The sequence below is a fragment of the Thalassophryne amazonica genome, chromosome 15, assembly GCF_902500255.1.
Source record: "Thalassophryne amazonica chromosome 15, fThaAma1.1, whole genome shotgun sequence".
NCBI lineage: Eukaryota > Metazoa > Chordata > Actinopteri > Batrachoidiformes > Batrachoididae > Thalassophryne > Thalassophryne amazonica.
Genome location: NC_047117.1, coordinates 56,110,124 through 56,133,086, shown reverse-complemented (window position 1 = coordinate 56,133,086; position 22,963 = coordinate 56,110,124). Strand labels below are relative to the sequence as shown.

At 42.4% G+C, this 22,963-nt stretch overlaps 1 protein-coding gene across 2 annotated transcripts in view; it reads left to right on the top strand.

Moving 5' to 3' along the window:
* Positions 1-242: 242 nt before the first annotated feature.
* The window catches only part of LOC117525469 (cytoplasmic phosphatidylinositol transfer protein 1-like), a 229,449-nt gene continuing 206,728 nt past the window's right edge, over positions 243-22,963 (top strand). The window contains exon 1 of one of the 2 annotated variants that reach the window (XM_034187313.1): positions 243-520. In XM_034187313.1, coding sequence (XP_034043204.1) covers positions 473-520 — 48 coding nt within the window. In that variant the 5' untranslated portion in view covers positions 243-472. The remainder of the gene's footprint in view (positions 521-22,963) is intronic. The other variant, XM_034187312.1, reaches the window with a different exon arrangement.

Below are 22,963 nucleotides of genomic sequence, written 5' to 3'. Positions count from 1 at the left end.
TCTTTTTAAATGGGTTTCAATTTATTTTCATTTATATGGCGCCAAATCAGAACAAAGTTGCCTCAAGGTGCTTCAGACAAGTAAGGTCTAACCTTACCAACCCCCACATCTGTTCTGATCTAAAACATGTAACATCCCAGTACAACACGTAACAAACTACCCCAGCCCCATTAAAAACCCTCGAAAGTCTTTTATATTGAAGTCCTGAGTCACATGGTTTCCGGTCTTGCCTGGAGGCGCGTGCGGGTGACTTGACAGAGCTTTGTGTAAAGAGAAGGGCGATGCTCGGTGCTGGTTCAGTCCGTGTTGGAGTGAGAGTCCGTTGGTTCCGATGAGCCCGCTGCGCCGGAGCTTCGGGTCTTTGTTAAACAGGGCTGCTGTCCCACATGCGCTCCTCACACGCGTGAAGAACCTCCCCACTCTCCTCGCGGAGGGAGCATTTTAACGGCGTGAACGAGAGTCCGTGGGGAAGATGTTGTTGAAGGAGTACAGGATCTGCATGCCGCTCACCGTGGAGGAGGTGAGTTCACAACCCTTCCTTACGCCTCTCCGTGTCGTTGTAAAGGCAGAACTCCGAGCTGCTGCTTTATGCCAACTTCGTGGAGTGTGTTAAGTTGAAGCCGTTATGTGCGGAGTTGGCATTTTTCCACTCTGCGTGGCAGGGTAATAACCCGCAGGTGTGAATGCCGTGCTCGTCCTGTGATGGATTGGCCCGCGTGCCCGCTCAGGTGTGAACTGTCACTCATATGCTGGGACAGACTTTAGCTCCGCCCACGGCCGGCTGCAGGCACGGAGGTGTGGATCAGTGTCCGCCACGAACCTACGTGACTGCATAGTCTCTAAACCTGTGACTGATTCTGCCCATTACCAGTTAGTCTGCTAGTTTATTATTTTTAACAATTAATATTGGCCTGTAAATGATCATATTCAGTGCATCCAGAAAGTATTCACAGCATTTCACTTTTCCACATTTTATGTTACAGTCTTATTCCAAAATTTTCCCTTCAAAATTCAACTCCAAACACCCCATAATGAGAACATGAAAAAGCTTTTTGAAATATGATTCAAAATAAAAAGTAATAAATCACATGTACATAAGTAATCACACCGTTTGCTCAATACTTTGTTGATGCACCTTTGGTAGCAATTACAGCCTCAAGTCTTCTTGAATATGATGTCACAAGCTTGGTGCAGCTATCTTTGGACAGTTTTGTCCAAAGATAGCTGCCTTTTGGCAAACTCCAAGTGGGCTTTGCTCATTCCTCTTTGCAGCACCTCTCAAGCGCCATCAGGTCGGATGGGGAGTGACAGTGAACAGTAATTTTCAGATCTCTCCAGAGATGTTCAATCAGATTCAGGTCTGCGTTCTGGCTGGGCCACTCAAGGACATTCACAGAGTTGTCCTGAAGCCACTCCTTTGATATTAGCTGTGTGCTTAGGGTCATTGTCCTGCTGAAAGATGAACCGTTGCCCCAGTCTGAGGTCAAGAGCAATTGAGGCCTGGCAATCACACCAAAGAGTTCAATCTTTGTCTCATCAGACCAGAGAATTTTGTTTCTCATGGTCTGAGAGTCCTTCAGGTGCCTTTTGGCAAACTCCAGGTGGGCTGCCATGTGCCTTTTACTAAGGAGTGGCTTCTGTCTGGCCACTGTACCATACAGACCTGACTGGTGGATTGCTGCAGAGATGGTTGTCCTTCTGGAAGGTTCTCCTCTCTCCACAGAGGAATGCTGGTGCTCTGACAGAGTGACCATCAGGTTCTTGGTCACCTCCCTGACTGAGGCCCTTCTTCCCTGATTGCTAGGTTTAGACAGGCGGCCAGTTCAAGGAAGAGTCCTGGTGGATCTGAACTTCTTCCATTTACGGATGATGGAGCCCACTGTGCTCATTAGGACCTTCAAAGCAGCAGAAATGTTTCTGTACCCTTCCCCAGATTTGTGACTCAGGACAGTCCTGTCTCAGACATCAACAGACAATTCCTTTGACTTCATGCTTGGTTTGTGTTCTGACATGCACTGTCAACTGTGGGACCTTATATGTAGACAGGTGTGTGTCTTTCCAAATCATGTCCAATTAACTGAATTTACCCCAGGTGGACTTCAATTAAGCTGTAGAAACATCTCAAGGATGATCAGTGGAAACAGGATGCACCTGAGCTCAATTTTGAGCTTCATGGCAAAGGCTGTGAATACTTATGTACACGTGATGTCTTAGTTTTTTTTTTTTTTATACATCTGCAAAAAAAAAAAATCACATTGTCATTATGGGGTATTATGTGTAGAATTTTGAGGGAAAAAATGTCATCCATTTTGGAATAAGGCTGTAACATGACAAAATGTGCAAAAAGTGCAGCACTATGAGTCCTTTCCAGATACACTGTAAGCTTTGTGTACACAGATACTGTACAGAGCAGGGGCACAGTTGTCGTGGATCAACACTTACACCCAGGCTTTTAATGGGTGCCTGGACTTGGCTGTCAGAAGTGCATTTGTGTGCTGAAAGTATCAAACTTGTAGCGATATTTTCTTGACAGTGGAGTCATGAAGTCCCTTGTTAGAACTGTATGGCTATGCTCATACCCTTGCAGGAGAATGAAAGTCCAAGTCTTTAGGGTCCTGGTGGTACTACATGGTTGAAGTTAAACAGTGACGTAGTGCAAAGATGAGATGTATTTGTGTCTTCCAATGATCCTTGAGTGCATTTTGAGTGTTGTTTTCAAATTTTATGGGTTTGCAATTTTCCTGGATCAAAGTTTCAAAGTTAAGTCATTTAAGTCATTTCCTGGACTCGGCCATCAGAACTGTATCTGTGTGCTGAAAGTATCAAACCTGTAGAGAAAGTCATTTATCTGGGTAGTCACACTTGACTGTGGTGTTTGGCCTTTTTGAAGTCGTGCAACACCTGTCTTGCTGCCTGCTTGTGAGACATTGATGCTGAACAGTTACCAAAGGTGACTGAAGCTAGTTCTCTTCAGAGGATCCTTAGGTACCTTTTGAGTGTTATTTTATGATTTATTGCCAGTTTCATCAATACTTATGTTGCATTTCTGCAGTATAAGTTGTGCCAAACCGCTGTTTGTTGCGACCTGCAGAGCTGTATAGTAGCAGAGAGGAGGGGAAACAAGTGATTGAAGCTTGATTTTAAAGACTTTAAGGATTTTATGTAGATTGAGCATCATTAAGGGCCCCTTCACACATAACACCAAAGACGCAGAAACCGGAAGAAAATCCGCAAGCCAAAAACGTAATGGGGAACCGCGAAACATTCCAGCTGCTGTTAGGAGGGACGCACGGTTGGACAGGCGTGCATGATACCATGGCGACGGTTTCCTGCACGCTCATGTTCGTGTGTACGAACACAGTGCAAGCACGTGGAAAGTCATGCACACAGCAGCAGAGGAAAAAAAACCCCCACCAGAATTCACAATACTTAATGCCTTGCAGGGGTGTCCCATGGCATGATTTCCTGCGTGGCACGATATTCAGCAGAGTTGCAGTGCGCTGATGCAGCGGTCAGCTGAAGCGATATGTGTTTTTAATTTATTTCCACATGAGGACAGCATGCTGACGTGCTTCATGCTATAGTTATGCAACTTTATATCCTATAAGCCACTACAGGTGTTCCGAAGCTGTGACTTGTGAGCACAGATATCTGAACAGCTGCACTTTGCAGGGGGACACACCCACCTGTCTGCAGACCATGTAGCTCACAGAAAAAAAGGCTCACTCTCTGATCCTTCATTCTGTGATTTTTTTTATTTTATTTTTATTTTATGTATGTATTGTTATTTGTTTGTTCTGCATGTGTCTGATGTCTGTGTTTGTAATGTAACACCTTGCATGCATGGGCACGTCCAGCTGCTGTCAGTCAGCGGTTAGCTGACAGGCGCTGTGTCCACAGCAAAGCGTATGAGCAAAGTGATCACAAATGAATGAGTTTATGCCTTTACCCTTATTTGTGTGACTTAATATCCACTTTTTCCGTTTGTCATGTAAACTACAATTTACGTGGTGGAAGAGACATCAGCCAGCCTCATTAATTCCACACCATGCCGTGCGTTCAGATGCTGGCTGGTCCTCATGTGATCGCGTCTGTACGTAATTATCAGCATGTCATGAGGCCATGCACGGCTGCCCACACGTGCATCGCGTGTTCTCCAGCTGAGTTGCATTACACAGTGGTCAACTGTTTCAGCAGTGCACTTCGCTGGACAGCGACCGGACTCCAGAACCTTCAGCCACAGCTGAGAATGTTGGATTCATGGGGTGTGAGGGGTGAATGCACTCCACAAGCCGTGTGTGTGTGTGTGGGGGGGGAGCGGGGGGTTCGGCACAGTCATGCCCATGTGTGTTGCTAGGTTATGTCACACTCGTGGGGCACTTAGATAACTTTCACAGACAGGTCGAATATGGTCGCCTGCTGTCTACTCTCATGCTGGGAGTGTGAATAACCCCGCCTTTTCTAAGTGTCCAGCGAGCAGTGTTAGATGTTCCTGTTCAACACCTGGAATTTGGCCCACACATGCCGAGAGAGGAGTCGAATGGGCACTCGCTGTCGTTCGGCCACTGGTGTGCACGAATGGATGTCACGACAGCTGTACGAGGCATTTGATGTGGCTCTGATTTTTCATGAGTGGCATTTGACTCCTCCTTCGTGCAGCATTCTGCATGTTTTTTGATCTGTGATGCTTTCATTTTTCGACTTGCTTCTGTTTTTCAAAAATAAACAAACAAATAAATAATAGCACCCATGGACAGTATTTACAGAGTCTTTTTCAAACAAATCATTCCCTAATATAATAGTCACTGCATTTGTTTTTTGTTTTTTTCATCTTTTGCATTATGCATTAAAACCAATGGGTATGTCTGCTAGTATTCTCAAGAATCACATGTTATTTCGATGTACCACCACTGAGCACAACAAATGTAGAGACAGAACGATGTGTAGTAGTGAGTGTAACTATTTCTTAAGGCCTAGACGACGCTTCGGGTGGGGTGGGGGGAGGCGTGCAGCAGGCAGGAGTGTGTATTTGGCTGTGACTATATTAAAACACTGGACCACACTCTCAGTATTTGTTTAGACAACAGTCTACTGCCATGCGTGGAACATGTTCACCCAGCAGACACAAAAATGTGCTGCATCACAGCTGTGTCCATGTTTTTTTTTGGTCGGGTGCACGTCTCCTGTCAAGTATCTTTGGTCGTCTGCCAATAAACAGTCAGATGTCAATGTCTCATCGCAAGCAGTGAAAGAAGTGTTACTTCACTTACCATTGCAGCCACCAACGGTCAAGAATCTGCACCGTGTCATAGAATGTTTTAAATGCATTTGTGAATACCTTTTGTGCTCACTAAATCAGCCTTAAAATGTGCTATGACTACAGAGAAGTAATAAGAGCTTTCCTGTCACGCTGCCTGAATTTCTGAAAAGGTATTTGTTATGAAGAGTGATAACGGCGGTGTTAAATGTACAATGTGTGATCAACCTTAAGTGGAACGTCTCCCCACTGTAACAAAACAGACACATATTAGAAGACTAAATATAACTTAATGACATTTGTGGGTGAGTTTTAATGTCTGTATGCATTTTATTTTACCCCTCAAAACAAACAAGACAACAACATAAAATGAAGAAAAATAAAAATGGCAGCTTAACAAATTAACAAATACGGTTAATTCTGCCCTCTGTTCCTTTTCAAGAAAAGTAGGCGTCTTTTCCAGCAGAGCTAGGCATGTGAAAGGCAAATAAAGAAAAATGGTTAAAATGGCCGGGGGTCAAGAGGGCCCTGGTCGGGGGTCTGGGGAGCCAAGCCCCCCAGAAGCTGAAGGGTTTTAGCTGTGCTAATATGCCCCAGAACCATTTTTTGCAGTGAATTTTCGAGGCAAGCGAGGGAGGATGGAGGCAGCTGTTTATCCAACTCTTAAGCTGGACAAAATCTATCTTCATATGCCAGCAACGTCTGTGTCCTGTGAGTCTTCTCCAAAACTGGAGAGATAGTAAGAGGAACAGACTTAAATCTTAACACCAATGAAATTATCTTGTTTTAAAATAAATACCCTTGAAGCCCCCAAATCCCCTTCATTTTGTACAGCTATGGTCCTAACAGTCCCTAGTTACACAAGCATTTCACAGTGTATTACCTACAGTATTTTGTGATGACACAAATGCATTATAACACAAGTATATTATTGATGTCTTTCAACAAAAATATAGTCATACATTTCAAGATGTACATCAAACCTTTATTATTAAATATGCATAACAATGCCTGACTGTTTCATGACATCTTGTCCTTCGTTCCATGCAAGTGCTATGTTAAAAAGTGGCCAGCAGATGTCACCATATTTAATTGTATCAAAAGCTTTGAAACAGTGAGCCATTGCTTCATATTGATTCAGTGATTCAAAACTCTTCAGTTTCTCAGTCACTAATTGTCCTCAGTAAAATCCATCAGCGACCACTAATTATTACCACATGTGCACAGATAGACTTACAATTCCAAATACTTTGATGATGTGTTGCCAACCAGGATGCTAAATAACATGCAATGTTCTTTAAACACTAACTGACTGAAGAATGATGCTTGTTTTTCTGTCAATGTTCCTGGCATCCAAATCACCAGTTTCATCCGTTTCTATGGTCTTTCTGCAGTTTAGCTGTGGTTGAGTGCCATTACAAAGTGAGGTTTTTTTTTTAGGTTGGATAGCTAATGTGCTCTCTTAAAACAGACTGATATATAGCTCATGCAAAACACTTTGGCAGAAATTTAAAAATGCATAAATGCGCAATTCTCACATGCCTATATCTCAAACCCTCGTGCGCATGCGTGAGTTTTTCCACACCTGTCGGTGACGTCATTCGCCTGTGAGCACTCCTTGTGGGAGGAGTCGTCCAGCCCCTCGTCGGAATTCCTTTGTCTGAGAAGTTGCTGAGAGACTGGTGCTTTGTTTGATCAAAATTTTTTCTAAACCTGTGAGGCACATCGAAGTGGACACGGTTAGAAAAATTAAGCTGGTTTTCGGTGAAAATTTTAACGGCTGATGAGAGATTTTGAGGTGATACTGTCGCTTTAAGGACTTCCCACGGTGCGAGACGTCGCGCAGCGCTCTCAGGCGCCGTCGTCAGCCTGTTTCAAGCTGAAAACCTCCACATTTCAGGCTCTATTGATCCTGGACGTCATGAGAGAACAGAGAAGTTTCAGAAGAAGTCGGTTTCAGCATTTTATCCGGATATTCCACTGTTAAAGGAGATTTTTTAATGAAAGACGTGCGGACGGATTGCAGCGTCGGCTCGCAGCTGCTGCGACGCTCCGCCACAGGAAAAACACCTCTGTTGGAAGCCTTAAGGACAAGTTGGAACATGTCCAGCTGTTAAACAATTTCTCATATACTCACTCCACTGAAGCCACCAAAAGCCGCCTGGATTTTACAAATGGTTATCAACACGGAGGTGTTTTTCCTGTGCCGCTGCACCGCGCCGGCTGCGTCCCGATGCCTTTCATTAAAAAAATCTCCTTTAACAGTGGAATATCCGGATAAAATGCTGAAACCGACTTCTTCTGAAACTTCTCTGTTCTCTCACGACGTCCTGGATCAATAGAGCCTGAAATGTGGAGGTTTTCAGCTTGAAACAGGCTGACGACAGCGCCTGGGAGCGCTGCGCGATGTCCCGCTCCGTGGGAAGTCCTTAAAGTGACAGTATCACCTCAAAATCTCTCATCAGCCGTTAAAATTTTCACCGAAAACCAGCTTAATTTTTCGAACCGTGTCCACTTCGATGTGCCTCACAGGTTTAGAAAAAAGTTTGATCAAACAAAGCGCCAGTCTCTCAGCAACTTCTCAGACAAAGGAATTCCGACAAGGGGCTGGACGACTCCTCCCACAAGGAGTGCTCACAGGCGAATGACGTCACCGACAGGCGTGGAAAAACTCACGCATGCGCACGAGGGTTCAAGCATGTCTGACGTAAAAACATATGAATGAAATCCATATAGTTTTTGAAAAAAATAAAAAGGACCTATACTTTATTGACAGCCCTCGTATGTGGAGTCTATATTAGGAGATGTGAATCGCTGTACTGTGTTTTGGTGCAGCAATGTACCCAAAACTGAATTTCTTGTGGAAAGGAGCAACAAGACAATTTCTCAAGAGGATGCAAAATGACTTGAATGGTCCCAGTTGCCGTTTCACTGAGGACAGCCTCATAAACAAGATGCAGTATGAGATACAGCTGAAGAAGGACACCACCCCCAGCATTTACCCTGAAGGTACAGCTATTTGGACACATTCTGATTGCGTGAAACTGATGTACATATTTAAATCATGTCAATCCAACAGACTTTTTTTTCTTCAGTGTACACGATACAGTAAAATGTTTTAGGGTGCATATTGTAGATGCAGTCTCTCAGAGGCTGCATTTATGCCTATTTCAACATAAAACGTCAAAGGCTTTGGGCCCAATGTGTTGCCCATTTAAAATTGTGGTCATGAAAATAACATTAATAATTACAAAACCAAATTACAAACCAATACAGATCTTCAAAAACCCTGGCTTCCCTGCCACGTTCGTTGTTACTGTCATATCTTATCTGGCAATTCTTTGACCATTTTGGCTCAAATCTGTAAGGTTGTACACCACCTGGATCCTCCACTGTCAAAAACCTCTCAGTCTGGTCCATTACATTGTCATCATTCAGAGAAGAATCGGATAAAATGTTTTCCAAATCTCTGTTTGTATTCTCCACCATTGGGAATGAAAGCAATCACAGGCTTTTTCAGGAGCAATGTGTGACCAAATAAGGAAGAAACTAAATTCACACAAACCGATTTGGGGAAAAATACACAGATTATTCTGGATTAAAATAGAACAGCCTTTAAGGAAAACACAGATTTTTGGACCTTCGCATGTGTCCTTTAACCCTTTAATATCATCACATTTTTCAGTCATATGTAGTAGGTATCAATATGCTCTACCAAAGAGTTGATCATTAAGTAGTTAAAGGGGACAGTTAAAAATGTAATATAATTGTTATACTTTGGGATTCCTTATCATTTCTAGTTTCCACAGGTATATGACATGCACCCATGAAGCAATTACAGTGTGTCCTAATGAAATGTGCAAAAATGGCAAGATTTACCCTATACTTGTGGCACTTTGCCTATAACAGATAAGGTTGCGACTGATCTGATCCGGTATTGGAAATGGCTTATGATACCAACGTAATTCAAGTATCAGAAAATACTGATCCAACCCACAACATTTTCTGATACGTGAGGAGCCACTGTGAATCCTCTCAATTGCTGTTGTTTTCTCTCTGCTTTGTTTGCTGCCCAGCATGAGGAGGGGAGGCTTCTGAAGCCAAGCTGTTTGAGAGAGGTCTCTTCCGCAGTGTTCTAGCTGCGGGTAGTGGCAAATTCCCATCTGGCTCTCGGGTTCAAATTGTCTGTTCGTCGAGCACGGATTTTCCGAAAAATGAAGAGAGATTCTGTCCGCTGAAAGGGAAAAAAAAATGTCCATTAAAGTCCTGCACGTGAGCGTCGTTGATGATATATTTAGAAATTTACGGTTGAATTTACAGTTGAAATACTTCATGTTTCCAAAAAGTTCAAAGTTTGCGCAGCACGAAAATGGCGAGAGAGAGATATGGAGGGAGAGAGAAAGAGCGAGATGGAGGGAGAAAGAGCGAACGAGAGAGAAAGAGACAGAGAACTTAATTTTTATTCTTAACAGTTGCTTTGACAATGTAGACATGTTTCCTGTGTCAGTAAAGATCCTTGAAAATTGAGGAGAGACAGAGAGAGGGAGACAGACAGAGTGAGTGAGTGCTGTCTTCTCTTTAAAGTCTACAAAAATAAGACTATAAAAAATAAAAGTACTTAATTCTTTCAACAAAACATCAAATGTAAGCTTTCATACAAATTGTAGCTGAACTTTCAGGTCTCCTTTTTAAGAAAATCCTCATATAAAATCAACAATAATGATAATAATATTAAAGCAAACAGAGCTCTGGTATCGGATTGGAAAATCGGCAGATATCCAAATTCAGGTATCGGGATCGGATCAGAAGTGAAAAATTGTGGATTGGTGCATCCCTAATAATAGATTTAAAATACCTATTCAACCTGTTGGATGTAGCCTAAACACCTGTTGGCTGATTTAAGAGAGAGTCAAGTGTTTAATAGCGCTCATGAAAAAAATCCAACTTTCCTAGTCAGCATTACTGACTTAGAATTTTTATCCCACAAAATGTCTGTCCATTAAGTACATTCTTTGCCTCAGTGTAACATCAAGCATCGACTGCCAGTGATTAAACATTGTATGATGTTTGCCTTGTTCAATGCCCACTTAGAAATATTTGTTTCAATTATCTTTGAAAACAGACAGCTTTGTGGAACAGTGGAACTTTTCATGTGAAAAGGCAATCAGATTTTAGAGGGAAGATTTTTCCACATATGTTCTGGGTACATACTTAAAAATAAGTTCTAGACAGTTTTAAAAAGTTATTTTTCAATGTTGATGTTACATTTCATCTTTGATAATGAGGGAATTAGAATTACCAAGACACAGGTACAACAAATAAATTTGGTAATGTGTGTGTTAAAGTTCCAGCGTGTGAACGGTCGAGCATTTACAATATTTAATAGTTTTGGCAGCATGAGGTTGTGAACGGTGGGGGAGGGGGATCCAAATCAAATTCTGATTCAAGCCCAGTAAAGTTAGTTGTAGTTAATCATCACGGGTACAAACCCAGTACGCCATCAGCTTTGTCACTTTCCTCACAATGTCTGACTCCAGTGGAGAAAACCTAATTTGCTTTCACAACTTTATTGGCAAAGTGATGAACAATGTTGAAATTAAAGTATCATTTCTTCACCTCATACCAGCTGGATACAAGAAGAGCTGTGGTTCCTTAAACATGAGAAGGGGAGCCTGTAAATTTTGTGGCATTTCTAAAAGATTATCTACGGTCTGGGCCTCATTTGTACAGCATGTCAAAAATTTCACAGTGGCTGATATTTCTTATGTTGCTTCATTTTTTTAAAGCTATTTTTGTTATTTTAATAGGATATTGTACATTGTGATTTGCAAATGTGCCTTGAGTGATTTAAATGCCCCACTCTGTGTGAAAAGTTCAATTAATAAAGCTAAAAGGAGATTTACAGGATTAAATTGTGGCATTTATTTATTTTTCCTTCAGGTTTTTTTTTTTCCTAACACTTTTTTCACCACATACTGATAGTAAACCCACAGTCGTTAAACAGAAGTTTAATCTGACACACTTTGTGCTGTTTCAACTCTGTTTCTGCCCGTGGCTGCACCACTGTGTGCTCTGAGCTTTGGACATCATTACAGCACTTACTATCAGTAACCGTGTCAATGAAATTCTCAGTGATCGTCTGCATTACTGCAGGAGAAATACTCCATACTGGCACTTTTCAGGGATAGCCAGCTGGAGTGAAAGTCTCTAAAGATGTCTCTTGCGCCACTGCTTGCCTTTTCAAACACTGACAAACCGAGCAGGTGCCAGGCACCCAAAGAGGGAGGACCCTCTATGCAGACTCCCAAACCAGGCTTAGGTGTAAAAGAAGTCGTCATCTTTAATTCAGTCTCAGGTTCGGTACACAGGTTGTCAGTCAGCGGAGCAAAGGTACAAACAGGGTTAGGCAAAAACGCAGTCATAATCAGAGGTTCACCGATCGATCAGGTACGATCATTATCGGCCAATCACGCCTTGATCGGTTTGATCGGTGATTGGCAAAATGCGCCGATCAAAAGCGCTTGGTCCTGTCATGACACGCTTTCCTCTGTGACGTAAACTCATTTTGACTTCTGATATGAGCTGGACGGACAAGGAGAGCAGTCGCCATCATCTAATGTAGTCCATGTCCGTCCAGCGCATATCAGAAGTCAAAATGAGTCAAATGGCTCTGAGAGATCTAAATAGACTGCTGTGTAATGAATGGAACCACACTGCCATCTAGTGGATATCCAGTGTGCGTGAGTGTGTATTTGTGAATCAGTAGGCATTTGTTTGTGTATCTGTGGATTTCGCGAAAAGAATGTCTCAAAATGACGTCACAGAGGAAAGCGATGAATGCATGTAATTGCTGAAACTCAATTCACAAATACAATTTCCAGTTTTACAAATGTAATTATTTTATTTTTTTTACAAATTAAGTTTTATATTTGCAATTACGAGGTCTGTCAATAACGTAACGGTCCTTTTTATTTTTTCAAAAACTATATGGATTTCATTAATATGTTTTTACATCAGACATGCTTGAACCCTCGTGCGCATGGGTGAGTTTTTCCACGCCTGTCGGTGACGTCATTCACCTGTGAGCACGCCTTGGGAAGGAGTGGTCCCGCCCCCTCATCGGATTTTCGTTGTCTGGAAATGGCGGAATGAAAAGGACTTTTTTTCCATCAGAATTTTTTCAGAAGCTGTTAGAGACTGGCACCTGAAAACCATTCGAAAAATTTATCTGGCTTTCAGTGAAAATTTTATGGGCTTCACAGAGAATAAGGAGTTTTACTACAGCTTTCAGGACGGTCGGTGCTCCGCGCTCCGATCTGCGGTGATGCGGCACAAACCACTGGATCATTTCTAAAGGGATGGCGCTGTGGATACGAGACTGTCGTGTGCTGTTTCTCTGGTTATCACAAGAGCTGGACATCAGCCATTTTCCGTCAGATTTCACTTTTAACAAGAGATTTTGTCATGGAAAGCCGCGCGGAGGCTTCGCGCGTAAAGACCGATTCGCTTTGGAAGCGAGACAAAGGAACACCTCCGTTTTGGCGTGTCAGAGGACACGTTTGGACATGTCTATCTCGGCTTTCAGTGATTACCAGTCCAGTAAGTATCAGTGAAATTGTGGAGAGCTGGGCATGTCCCAACTTGTCCTTTATCACTCCGAAACGGAGGTGTTCCTTTGTCTCGCTTCCAAAGCGAATCGGCCTCCACGCGGCTTTCCATGACAAAATCTCTTGTTAAAAGTGAAATCTGCCGGAAAATGGCTGATGTCCAGCTCTTGTGATAACCAGAGAAAGAGCACACGACGGTCTCGTATCCACAGAGCCATCCGTTTAGAAATGGTCCTGTGGCTTGTGCCGCGTCGTCGTAGCTCGGAGCGCGGTGCGCTGAGCGTCCTTAAATGGGTCGTTAAAGCTGTAGTAACAGACGTTATTCTCTGTGAAGCCCGTAAAATTTTCACCGAAAGCCAGATAAATTTTTCGAATGGTTTCCAGGTGCCAGTCTCTAACAGCTTTTTGCCATTTCCAGACAATGAAAATCCGACGAGGGGGCGGGACCACTCCTTCCCAAGGCGTGCTCACAGGCGAATGACGTCACCGACAGGCGTGGAAAAACTCACGCATGCGCACGAGGGTTCAAGCATGTCTGACGTAAAAACATATGAATGAAATCCATATAGTTTTTGAAAAAAATAAAAAGGACCCTTACTTTATTGACAGACCTCGTACATTATTTGCAAAGACCAATTTACAAGTTACAAATATGAAATTTGCATTTGTGGATATCTGAACACATTTGCAAATCAATGATTATTTGTAGATCACCCTGTGTGCATTTACAAATATTGAGACAATTTTAACCCCATAGAATGAGGGCTGTATTTTACATTCTCAACGTATTCTCTGTAGGCTGTATAACCTGAGCAACATGAAACATGGAAAAAAAAAGCTTGCTGGTAGAACAAAGTCAGTGTAATAAAACAAAAGTTGGCAGTTTATTCTAGTGTCTTTATTTGAATGCATGTTTTTTGTTCTCATCATTAAGTTTTAATGCAAAAATAGTCCTATACATTAGACCTATATTCTTATTTTGGGCATGATCCAAATATGTACTTGATTGGTATCGGCCTTGATCGGTATCGGCAGATCAAAATTTCGGTGATCGGCCTAAAAAATCCTGATCGGTGCACCTCTAATAATCAGGCAGGGGTTAGCGGCACGAGCAAACACAGTTTTCAGGGATGAGGCAAAAGGCGTAGTCAAAAACACAGAGCAGATTCAAAAACACGGCTAGGCAAAACAGGACTGAAAACGAGCTAGGATGTGTACATACAACGACAAACTGACAGAGAAGTGGTGGCTGGAAGGTGGTTAAATAGGACGAGTTAACAAGGTGCACCTGAGGAACAATCAAGAAAAGGGGTGTGGCTAGTGAACAAGGATAATACATGGTGTAAGAAGGTGAGGAGGGACAACACAAGGTGAAGTAAGACACAAAGAGGCGTGAGCAGGTGCCAAGAGTGAAAGTGAACCGAAAATACTAAACAGACTGAATCAAAGTGAGGGACACAAACATAAAGGCAGGTGCAGGGCGTGGAGTGAACATAATAAGCTGGGTGTGAGGAATAACGGAATAATGAACAGAGGAAACACAGAATATAATATAACTATGACAAGAACTAGAATCAGGCATGGACACGAGAACAAAACTTACATGAGAACTGACCAGAAAATAGGACATAAATACTAAAGCAAAACTAAACAGGAACTGACTAATAAACAGAAAGCAAAACCCAATATAAAAGTACAACAGAAATGAGAACAATCCAAATTAACATATAAAAGCTAAATGATAAACAATGAAACCACAAACCGGTTGAACAGAACAAGACAATGGCTAACATAAAAAGTAACAAAGAAAAGTGACAACGTAAAACACGAGAATAAACCATGATGAAAATAAACAACTAATAAAGCTGGGGCAGAAACAGCACAACAGAAGGGTGGGGGCTCAACATCCTGATCAGGCCAGAATCATGACAAACACAGAGCAAAACTCATATTTTTGTGCCATGTTATTTTGTACCATGAGTGACGTGAACGACACCAAATTTCCATTCACTCAAAAACACAATTAAAGCTGTTTTCTATGACCTACTGAGTAGTGTGTCTCACAGTGGAACAGATTTAATTGCATTCTCTGGCCCCCCTGGAATAACAGCCGGACCTGGATTCTGTATTGGCCAAGTGGCAACCACAAGTGCTGGAAAACAAAGCGTATGCGGAAGTGCCAAATGTTGCAGTGCCTTTGAATAGTTGCTTGAGCTTGGCTCCAAATGCGAGTCCATGCCCATACAGGCCAGTGTTAAAAATATCCAGCTTTACAGCAGAAATAAACATGTTTATAGCCTGGTACAAAAAATGTTTTGTTCTCTACTGCTAGCTTTCCTATTCATAACGAGACAACCCATGTATCGTGACTATACATGATGCATGGTTGCTGACTCAATACATAAGAAAAGCAGTTCAGCAAGTATTACAGTTTGACATCACAATATAATGTATGGATGCAAGAAATCAATCCGACTGATTTCAGTCAATTTAATGATAACCACCAGTCTTTTTCGTCTTGTGAAACATTTCTATCTCCTTATTGTATTCTCCTTACTGCATATAGGTACATACATTGTGCCATAGTGGTGCACTATTTGTTTTTGCCTGAATTTTATGAAGTTTGCCAGAAAATGCATTTCTTTCTCCACCTACTTTGACCCATTTTGTGAAGGGGGGGGGGAGCTTGCACTAACGTATTGAAACATACAGTGTTCATTTATTTTTGTGTTTTCAAATGACAGATGATTTTTTTTTTTTTTTCAGCAGTTAGCATTAGGGCTGTCACGATTAGGAATTTCTGGAGACGATTAATTGTCAGACAAATAATTGCGATTGACGAATATATTGTCTTTTTTTTCTTTTTTTTCCCTTCTTTATATTCTACTATTGTAGTATAATTACACAACTCTGGAAGAACGTTTGGCTTCTGTGAGTGGAGAAACTGGGAATGGTTCAACATTTTTATTTTTGTCTTCATTTTACATACAGTCCCAACTTTTTCTGAATTGTGGTTGTTTCTGTTGCATTTCTGAAAATGTTTCTCCTCATCAGTCATGTTTTGTGCTTAAACATTACATTAAACTCAAGATTGAACAAATAAATACCTTTGGAAAATAACAGCTGTTAAAGTTCAGAGTTCTCACCTGCTTTTTGTGATCTGTGCATCTGAACATCACCACAGCTTCTCCATGTCAGGGTTTTTTTTTTTTTTTTTTTTTTTTTTTTTTGTGGCTCAGTTCATTCATATATTCTCATTTTTTAAATATGTTTTTAAAGCTATTTGACCGTTTATTTCATCTCATGATCTCATAAATTCAGCATACGACGCGCACATGGTGTGAACAGGATGGTAACGGCAGAATCACACCTTTAGAGAAAGTTCAGAGAAGTAAAAGCAGCTTCACGTTTTGGTTTTGTTTTTTAACATGTTAACTCGGGTTAAAATCCTCTCTCTGCTCCGCGCTCGCTGCGCACTGATGGTTCTCAGACTGTAACGTGTCGCGCCTGCATTCAGAAATCTCCCTCACGCACCCCCTCCCTCGCAGTCTGCAGCCTGTTGACGTGCGCGCGCACACACACACCGACAGCTCCGCATTTTAGACGGCTTTTGAAGAAGACGGCCACTGTTTTAATCGGCCGTCTTATCCAAATGGCAGGACGGATCGCTCTTCAGCCTCCATGTTATTGTCCTGCCTTAAGACGAGAGTGAGGCTGCAGCACAATGACGTCAGATTCTGAGTTGTTTTATGCTTTCTGGATAAAATAAATAATTCACGATAATCGCGATTGACGAATATTGTAATAATTGTGACAGCCCTAGTTAGCATCATCGTTTTCTTCTGTGAGACTTCTCTGTGCTGGTCACATGATGCAAGTCCCTTCGGCTGCTCCCTTGTTTGCACTCGGGGTCACCACAGCAAATCCAAGGTGGATCTGCATGTTGAATTGGCACAGGTTTTACGCCGGATGCCCTTCCTGACACAACTCCACATTACATGGAGAAATGTGGCAGGGGTGGGTTTTGAACCCGGAACCTTCTGCACCGAAACCTCCCACGACATATACGTGGATGAAGAGCATCAGTTGGGGAAAATTCTCTTTAGACCACAAAAGCTGCTGAGCCATAAGGACGACCAAGAACGATTTGTTCGATGCAGAACGGTTAAATGCAGGTGGAATTGCTGATAGCGAACCAAAATATTTCTTTGGGAACAGCTATGGATTAGGGGGAGTGAAATGTAAACCACTGATGGAGCAAAAATTGTTGCAAGCAAATGGAAAGAAAAGCTGCAGCACTGCTGGTGATCTGCTGGCATGGACTCTGGTTCTGTTTCTCATTTTAGTACCGCCATTGTTGACTTTGTTTGCTTGTTTGTTGTTGGGAAGGTGTCGTGACATGGACCCACAACAGGGGGCATTAATGAACGGACAATGGATAAGCCAAAAAGTAACAATTTAATGTTGTGAATCGCACAACGAGATACAGACAATAACAATATTGTGGATTGTCAATTATACACAAGGTGACGTGTGGGCAGGCTCGAAGATAGAAGACGTCTGGCGAGAGAAGAACCGGATCCCACACAGCTTCCACCACCAACGGATCTGAAGAACACCGGAGCCGCCAAGCCCTGCGCCCCAGGTGGCCACTGTCTTCAGCAGTCAGACCCGGTACTGCTGGCAGAAACAGTAACAGTTTCTGTGTGAACACACACCCAGCAATCTTACGGTGTTTGATTCCTCCAGGAGGGAAAACCTCCACCTCCAGATACAGAATCACCCGTGCAGCTCCTGTCAGTCTCTTCCCTGGAAGGAGTGAGAGGCGAAGACGTCGCGCTCACACAATCCACCAATCCAGCTTCAGACTGTATCCACAGGAAAAACGGCTGCACACAGAACAATGTTCAAACACTCAGAAAATTACAGCAGAGAACGATTACCTGAACGGTAGCTGATTTCTCGGCGGGGAGGTGGAGTTGCAGTCCGGCTTTTATGGAGGATGAAGTTGATGAGTGACAGCTGGTGTTGATGATGTGCGACAGCTGTCACTCCAGTAGTTCCGACGCCCTCTCGTGCTTGAAGCCTGCACTCCAAGCAGGGCGCCATCTGGTGGTGGTGGGCCAGCAGTACCTCCTCTTCAGCGGCCCACACAACATTTGTGTTTGTATGTCAGAAATAAACAAGCTAATTTTGAGTGATTTTAAATTATAAATCACTTATTTGTTAAATAACACTACTTTTTGCAAGAAATGTTTTTAGCTGTAATTGTACTTTTTGCTGAAATTGTTGCACTACTCCATGACAACAGACTTTGAGCTAATGCATGTCATAGTAACAGAAAACAAACACTAAAAATAATAATAATAAAAAAATAAAGCACATTAGCCCCATGGGAAAGAGAGACCATCAATGTCATCAAATCCAACTTTGCATAAATGGTTCAAGAACAGTAGTTATGGCTCAAAACAACATTGAACAAGATGATCTTTGAGGTATTGCATTTTTTAAAATTAAAGATTCAGAAATTATAAGTTTGTGTGATGTTAAAGAACATGCCAGGGGAATCATATGACATGGTTTAAAATTAAAATTACAGACTGTAGTTACATGAAAATATTGTACAACTCTTAAATTTTAATTTAAGCACACCAGAAGAAATGATCAGCTGACAAAATTTGATATAATGGGATATACGAGGTCTGTTAGAAAACTATCCAACCTTTTTAGTTTTTTAAAAAACTATATGGATTTGAATCGTGTGCTTGCATCAGCCAAGCTTGAACCTTCGTGCGCATGCGTGAGTTTTTTCACGCCTGTCGGTTGCGTCATTGGCCTGTGGGCAGGCTTTGAGTGAGCACTGGTCCACCCCTCTCGTCTGATTTTCATTGTCAGGGAAATGGCTGAGCGATTGGAGCAGCGCTGAATCAAATTTTTCCAGAAACTGTGAGAGACAGCCAGGTGGAAACCATTCGGAAGATTCAGATGGCTTTCGGTGAGGATACTCTGGGCGTCACACAGATTAAGGAGCGTTACAACCGGTTTAAAGACGGCGCACAATGGCGGAGGGCGCGCTGCGCTCCGAGTGGCCATCGACAGGCTGAAATGACCAGATCATTTCCAAAGTGAAGGCTGTGTTGATCCGGGACGTCGTCTGACTACCAGAGAAATTGCAGAAGAGTTGAACATCAGCACGTTTGCGGCACATTCCACTGTTACAGGAGATTTTGTAATGAAAGACGTGCGGAGGAATTCGCGCATCAGGACGGAGCCGCAATGGCGCGCAACAAAAAGCATGTCCATGTTGGAAGTCTCACAGGACAAGTTGTGACATGCCCAGCTGTTACACAATTTCTCAGATACTCACTCGACTGAAAAGCCACCGAAAGCCGTCTGAATCTTCCGAATGGTTTCCACAAAAGTGCTGATGTCCAACTCTTCTGCAATTTCTCTGGTAGTCAGACGACGTCCCGGATCAACACAGCCTTTTGCGCCATTGTGCGCCGTCTTTAAACCGGTTGTAACGCTCCTTAATCTGTGTGACGCCCAGAGTATCCTCACCGAAATCTTCTGAAGGGTTTCCACCTGGCTGTCTCTCACAGTTTCTGGAAAAATGTGATTCAGCGCTGCTCCAATCGCTCAGCCATTTCCCTGACAATGAAAATCGGACGAGAGGGGTGGACCAGTGCTCACTCAAAGCCTGCCCATAGGCAAATGACGCAACCGACAGGCGTGAAAAAACTCACGCATGCGCACGAAGGTTCAAGCTTGGCTGATACAAGCGCACATGATTCAAATCCATATAGTTTTTTATAAAAAATAAAAAGGTCGGATAGTTTTCTAACAGACCTCGTATTATGTAAAAGATGAAGTTATTAAAGTTGTTGTGGTATGAAAAGAATTGTCATATTACAAGGTTAGCCTGTTGGTCTCAGCCTGTTTCTTTACCCCAAGATGGGGTACATGTTTGGGCCTCATTCCTCCCAACCATTTCATGCTATGTTGCCCACGCTCCGCTTCTTTACCCATTTATGTATTGGCCAGGAGTTTTGTGCAGTCGAGCCCTGCCAAGATGATGAAATTTGGCAGTCTTCACAAAACGTGAGGTAGACATGATGGAGAGGTTGTCCAGTATATATCCAATCTACAGTCTTAGCAGGGGTATGCACTCCGATGAGTGCCTTTCCAGTTTTGCAATACAGTCTTGTGATTGTGAAGCACACTGTAGTCTGGAGCCTCTGCTAACGGTGATAAATGGATCAAGTTGTGGCCACATTCCCTTGAATGAGTAAAAAGATTTATCAGCAGATCTGCAGCGTGCAAATGTGTTTTCTGCAGTCTAGTTGAGGAAGTCAAGGTTTTATTCAGTTATCGTGATTGCATGTAGTGTGTCATGAGTCAGTAGTGCCAACCATGCCGAAAAGTTGAGTCAAAGATTGCTGTCTGCTGGATTGAGGGAATGAAAGGAGGTTGTGCGTTATTGAAATTAGGGTGGAAAAGAGCACATAGCAAGAGGACAAAAAGACAGACAGAATCCCAGTTGGACTTTTGAGGAAAGAAAAGAGAAGGAAGGTGAAAATGACAAAAAGAGAACAAGATGCAGTTGGCTACATTCTGCAAGCGCCCCCCCCCCATAATGCTGCTAATGGGTCATGTGCTAATACATGGTGGTGTATGTTTGTGTCTGTTGAGTTTTGAGTCACGGGAACAAGCGAGGTCGCGTCTCTCTGTGTATTGTCTCTGGGAGGAGATTACTGCGTGCTCGCATGGCTGTGTTGCGTCATCATAACCTTACTATTGCAGATGTTGGACAGACTACATGCATGAGTATTTACATAAGTTTAACAAATGGCATACACATTGAAGAAACCATTTAGCGATCGCTGGCGCTCTGCCTGGTGCCTTCCTCCTGCGCTAAGCCCTCGTTATCTCTTTTGCTGCGTTTCTTTAATTTGCATTTCCAACTGAGAATAATGCTTTTTGAGGTCTGTGTGCAGGCAGGGTTTAGTGGTGAGTTACACAGGGTGCAAAAACAGATTCTGTAATAGGATAATGCACGCAGTTTGTGGTAAAGACACATTCAGGACTTAGATTTCAGTGTAAAACTAGTGGCTAACAGGAAGGGAAATTACTGTCTGAACAGTACCGACTGTCTGGTGAGGTTGTCTGACTGTTTGTACTTTTCTGTTTGTTTTTGTCAAGTAAAACAGAAAAAAAAAAGTCCTGCTTTTGATGTTAGAAAAATGACATAACCTTTTAAATACTAGAAGGGGCAGTCAGAGAGTGCAGCACCACCTGGGCATTACGTGTTTGACACAGATGCATGCAAATTAATTCTTTGTGATTCAGTAATACCATTAGTGCTGTAACAACCTAGTTCCTAACCTTGGGTCGCCAAAGATCAAGGGGTAGGGTGTTTTTGTCTGCTCTAAATTTGACAAAATTAGAAGTGCACATGTTACAAAAAGTCATAAGTGGATATTCAAAAGCAATTAAAAAGATCAGTGTTCCTCTTTGAATGACCCGAAGAGAAAAAGAGGGAAAACTGTGATTAAAGTTATGTATGTGTTGGAGAAACGAAACCAAAACATTTGAATGAATCACTATTCTTTTGCATTTGCACAGACTGTGGGAAGGGGGGGCGATGTCAGCTAGAGTGCCTTGATTGGAGAGTGGCGTCAACTCACAACATGGCACCATTTTGGGTTCAACTGTGCTGAACTACTGAATGAACCTTTTTAATGTTTTCAACATTTAAAAAAAAATCATTTAACCACATACAACACATCCAGGTACAGGTACTATCAAAATGAATACATAAATAGGTAAACTATCAAATTTCCATAAATTTACAATTTATGATGATTTTATTTAATTAATTTAAAGCCTGATTTATGCAGCTGCTGCTCTGTAACTCCGTGACATCCAATGACGTGCGTGACAGTTTTAAAGTTCTGGATTATGCTTTATTCTGGACTAATTTGACCCTCAACAGGCTGTTCTTTCTACAGTCATCACCTCCAAATCAAGGTAAGATGAACATTTTCCTCTTTTACTGACTTCGTGCTGTAAATGTGCGGACTTTTCTGATCCATTTTATCAGCATGCGTGCTATATAATATGATGGGAGATGAAGGATTAAAAGCACAGAAGTGTCAAATCACAGCCTTTTGTGTCTGATTTAACAGGTGCATGTCAGGCTTCAGGTCCCAGTCTGCACACCGTTTGAAAAAACAAACGGTCAGACTTTTAATCACAGAAATTGGTCCTCTCCCACTTTCCACAAATCGGTGAGTGTCAGAGCTTAAAGTGGATATGACACCTAAAAAATTAGGTAAAACTGATATAAATATCAAAATATACATACAGTATAGTAAGTTGAAAGTGGTTTTAATTATTATCACTGAGAAATAAAGTTTGTACAGTTTCTCAAAAGTGTGTTTCTTGGAAAGCACTCCATCAGTGGTCACGTGATGCCGTGATGTCACAGCGTGTAGAGTCCCGTCTTTGTCTGTTAGATTAACAACAGGAACAGACGGACCTCAGCATGGACAGTGACGAGATCAAGAACTTTTCTGACTCCTCTTCAAGTGTGGATTATTTCTGACTCGAATCCTGAGGATGTCGCAGCAGTGATTAGACCCTACAGATTGGAGCCGTATCTTTCGGACGCACATTCAAACCAGGAGCATTTTGGCAGTGAAAATAATGCCGACGGTGTTTATGGCAGAGGCAAGAGACGTGCCAATTCCGATGGATTTTGAAAGGCTGCAGAATATGGAATGGTAAGGTAGGCTTTGATTTTTGTTGCTGCTGTTTATAACACTCTAATTACAGTGGTCCCTCGTTTATCATGGGAGTTACGTTCTAAAAATAACCTGCGATAAACGAAATCCGCAAGTAGTCAGCGCTATTTTTTGCAATTATTATAGATGTTTTAAGGCTGTAAAACCCCTCACTACACACTTTATACGCCAGATTTGGCACAGCTCCGCACAGCAGACAGGAGGGCGGTGTGAATGACCCGGAGGCATCGGAGGCAGTGAGAGCAATCGCGGTGATGCCGACCGGTACCGCGACCGGCCCGCCTGATAAGGAC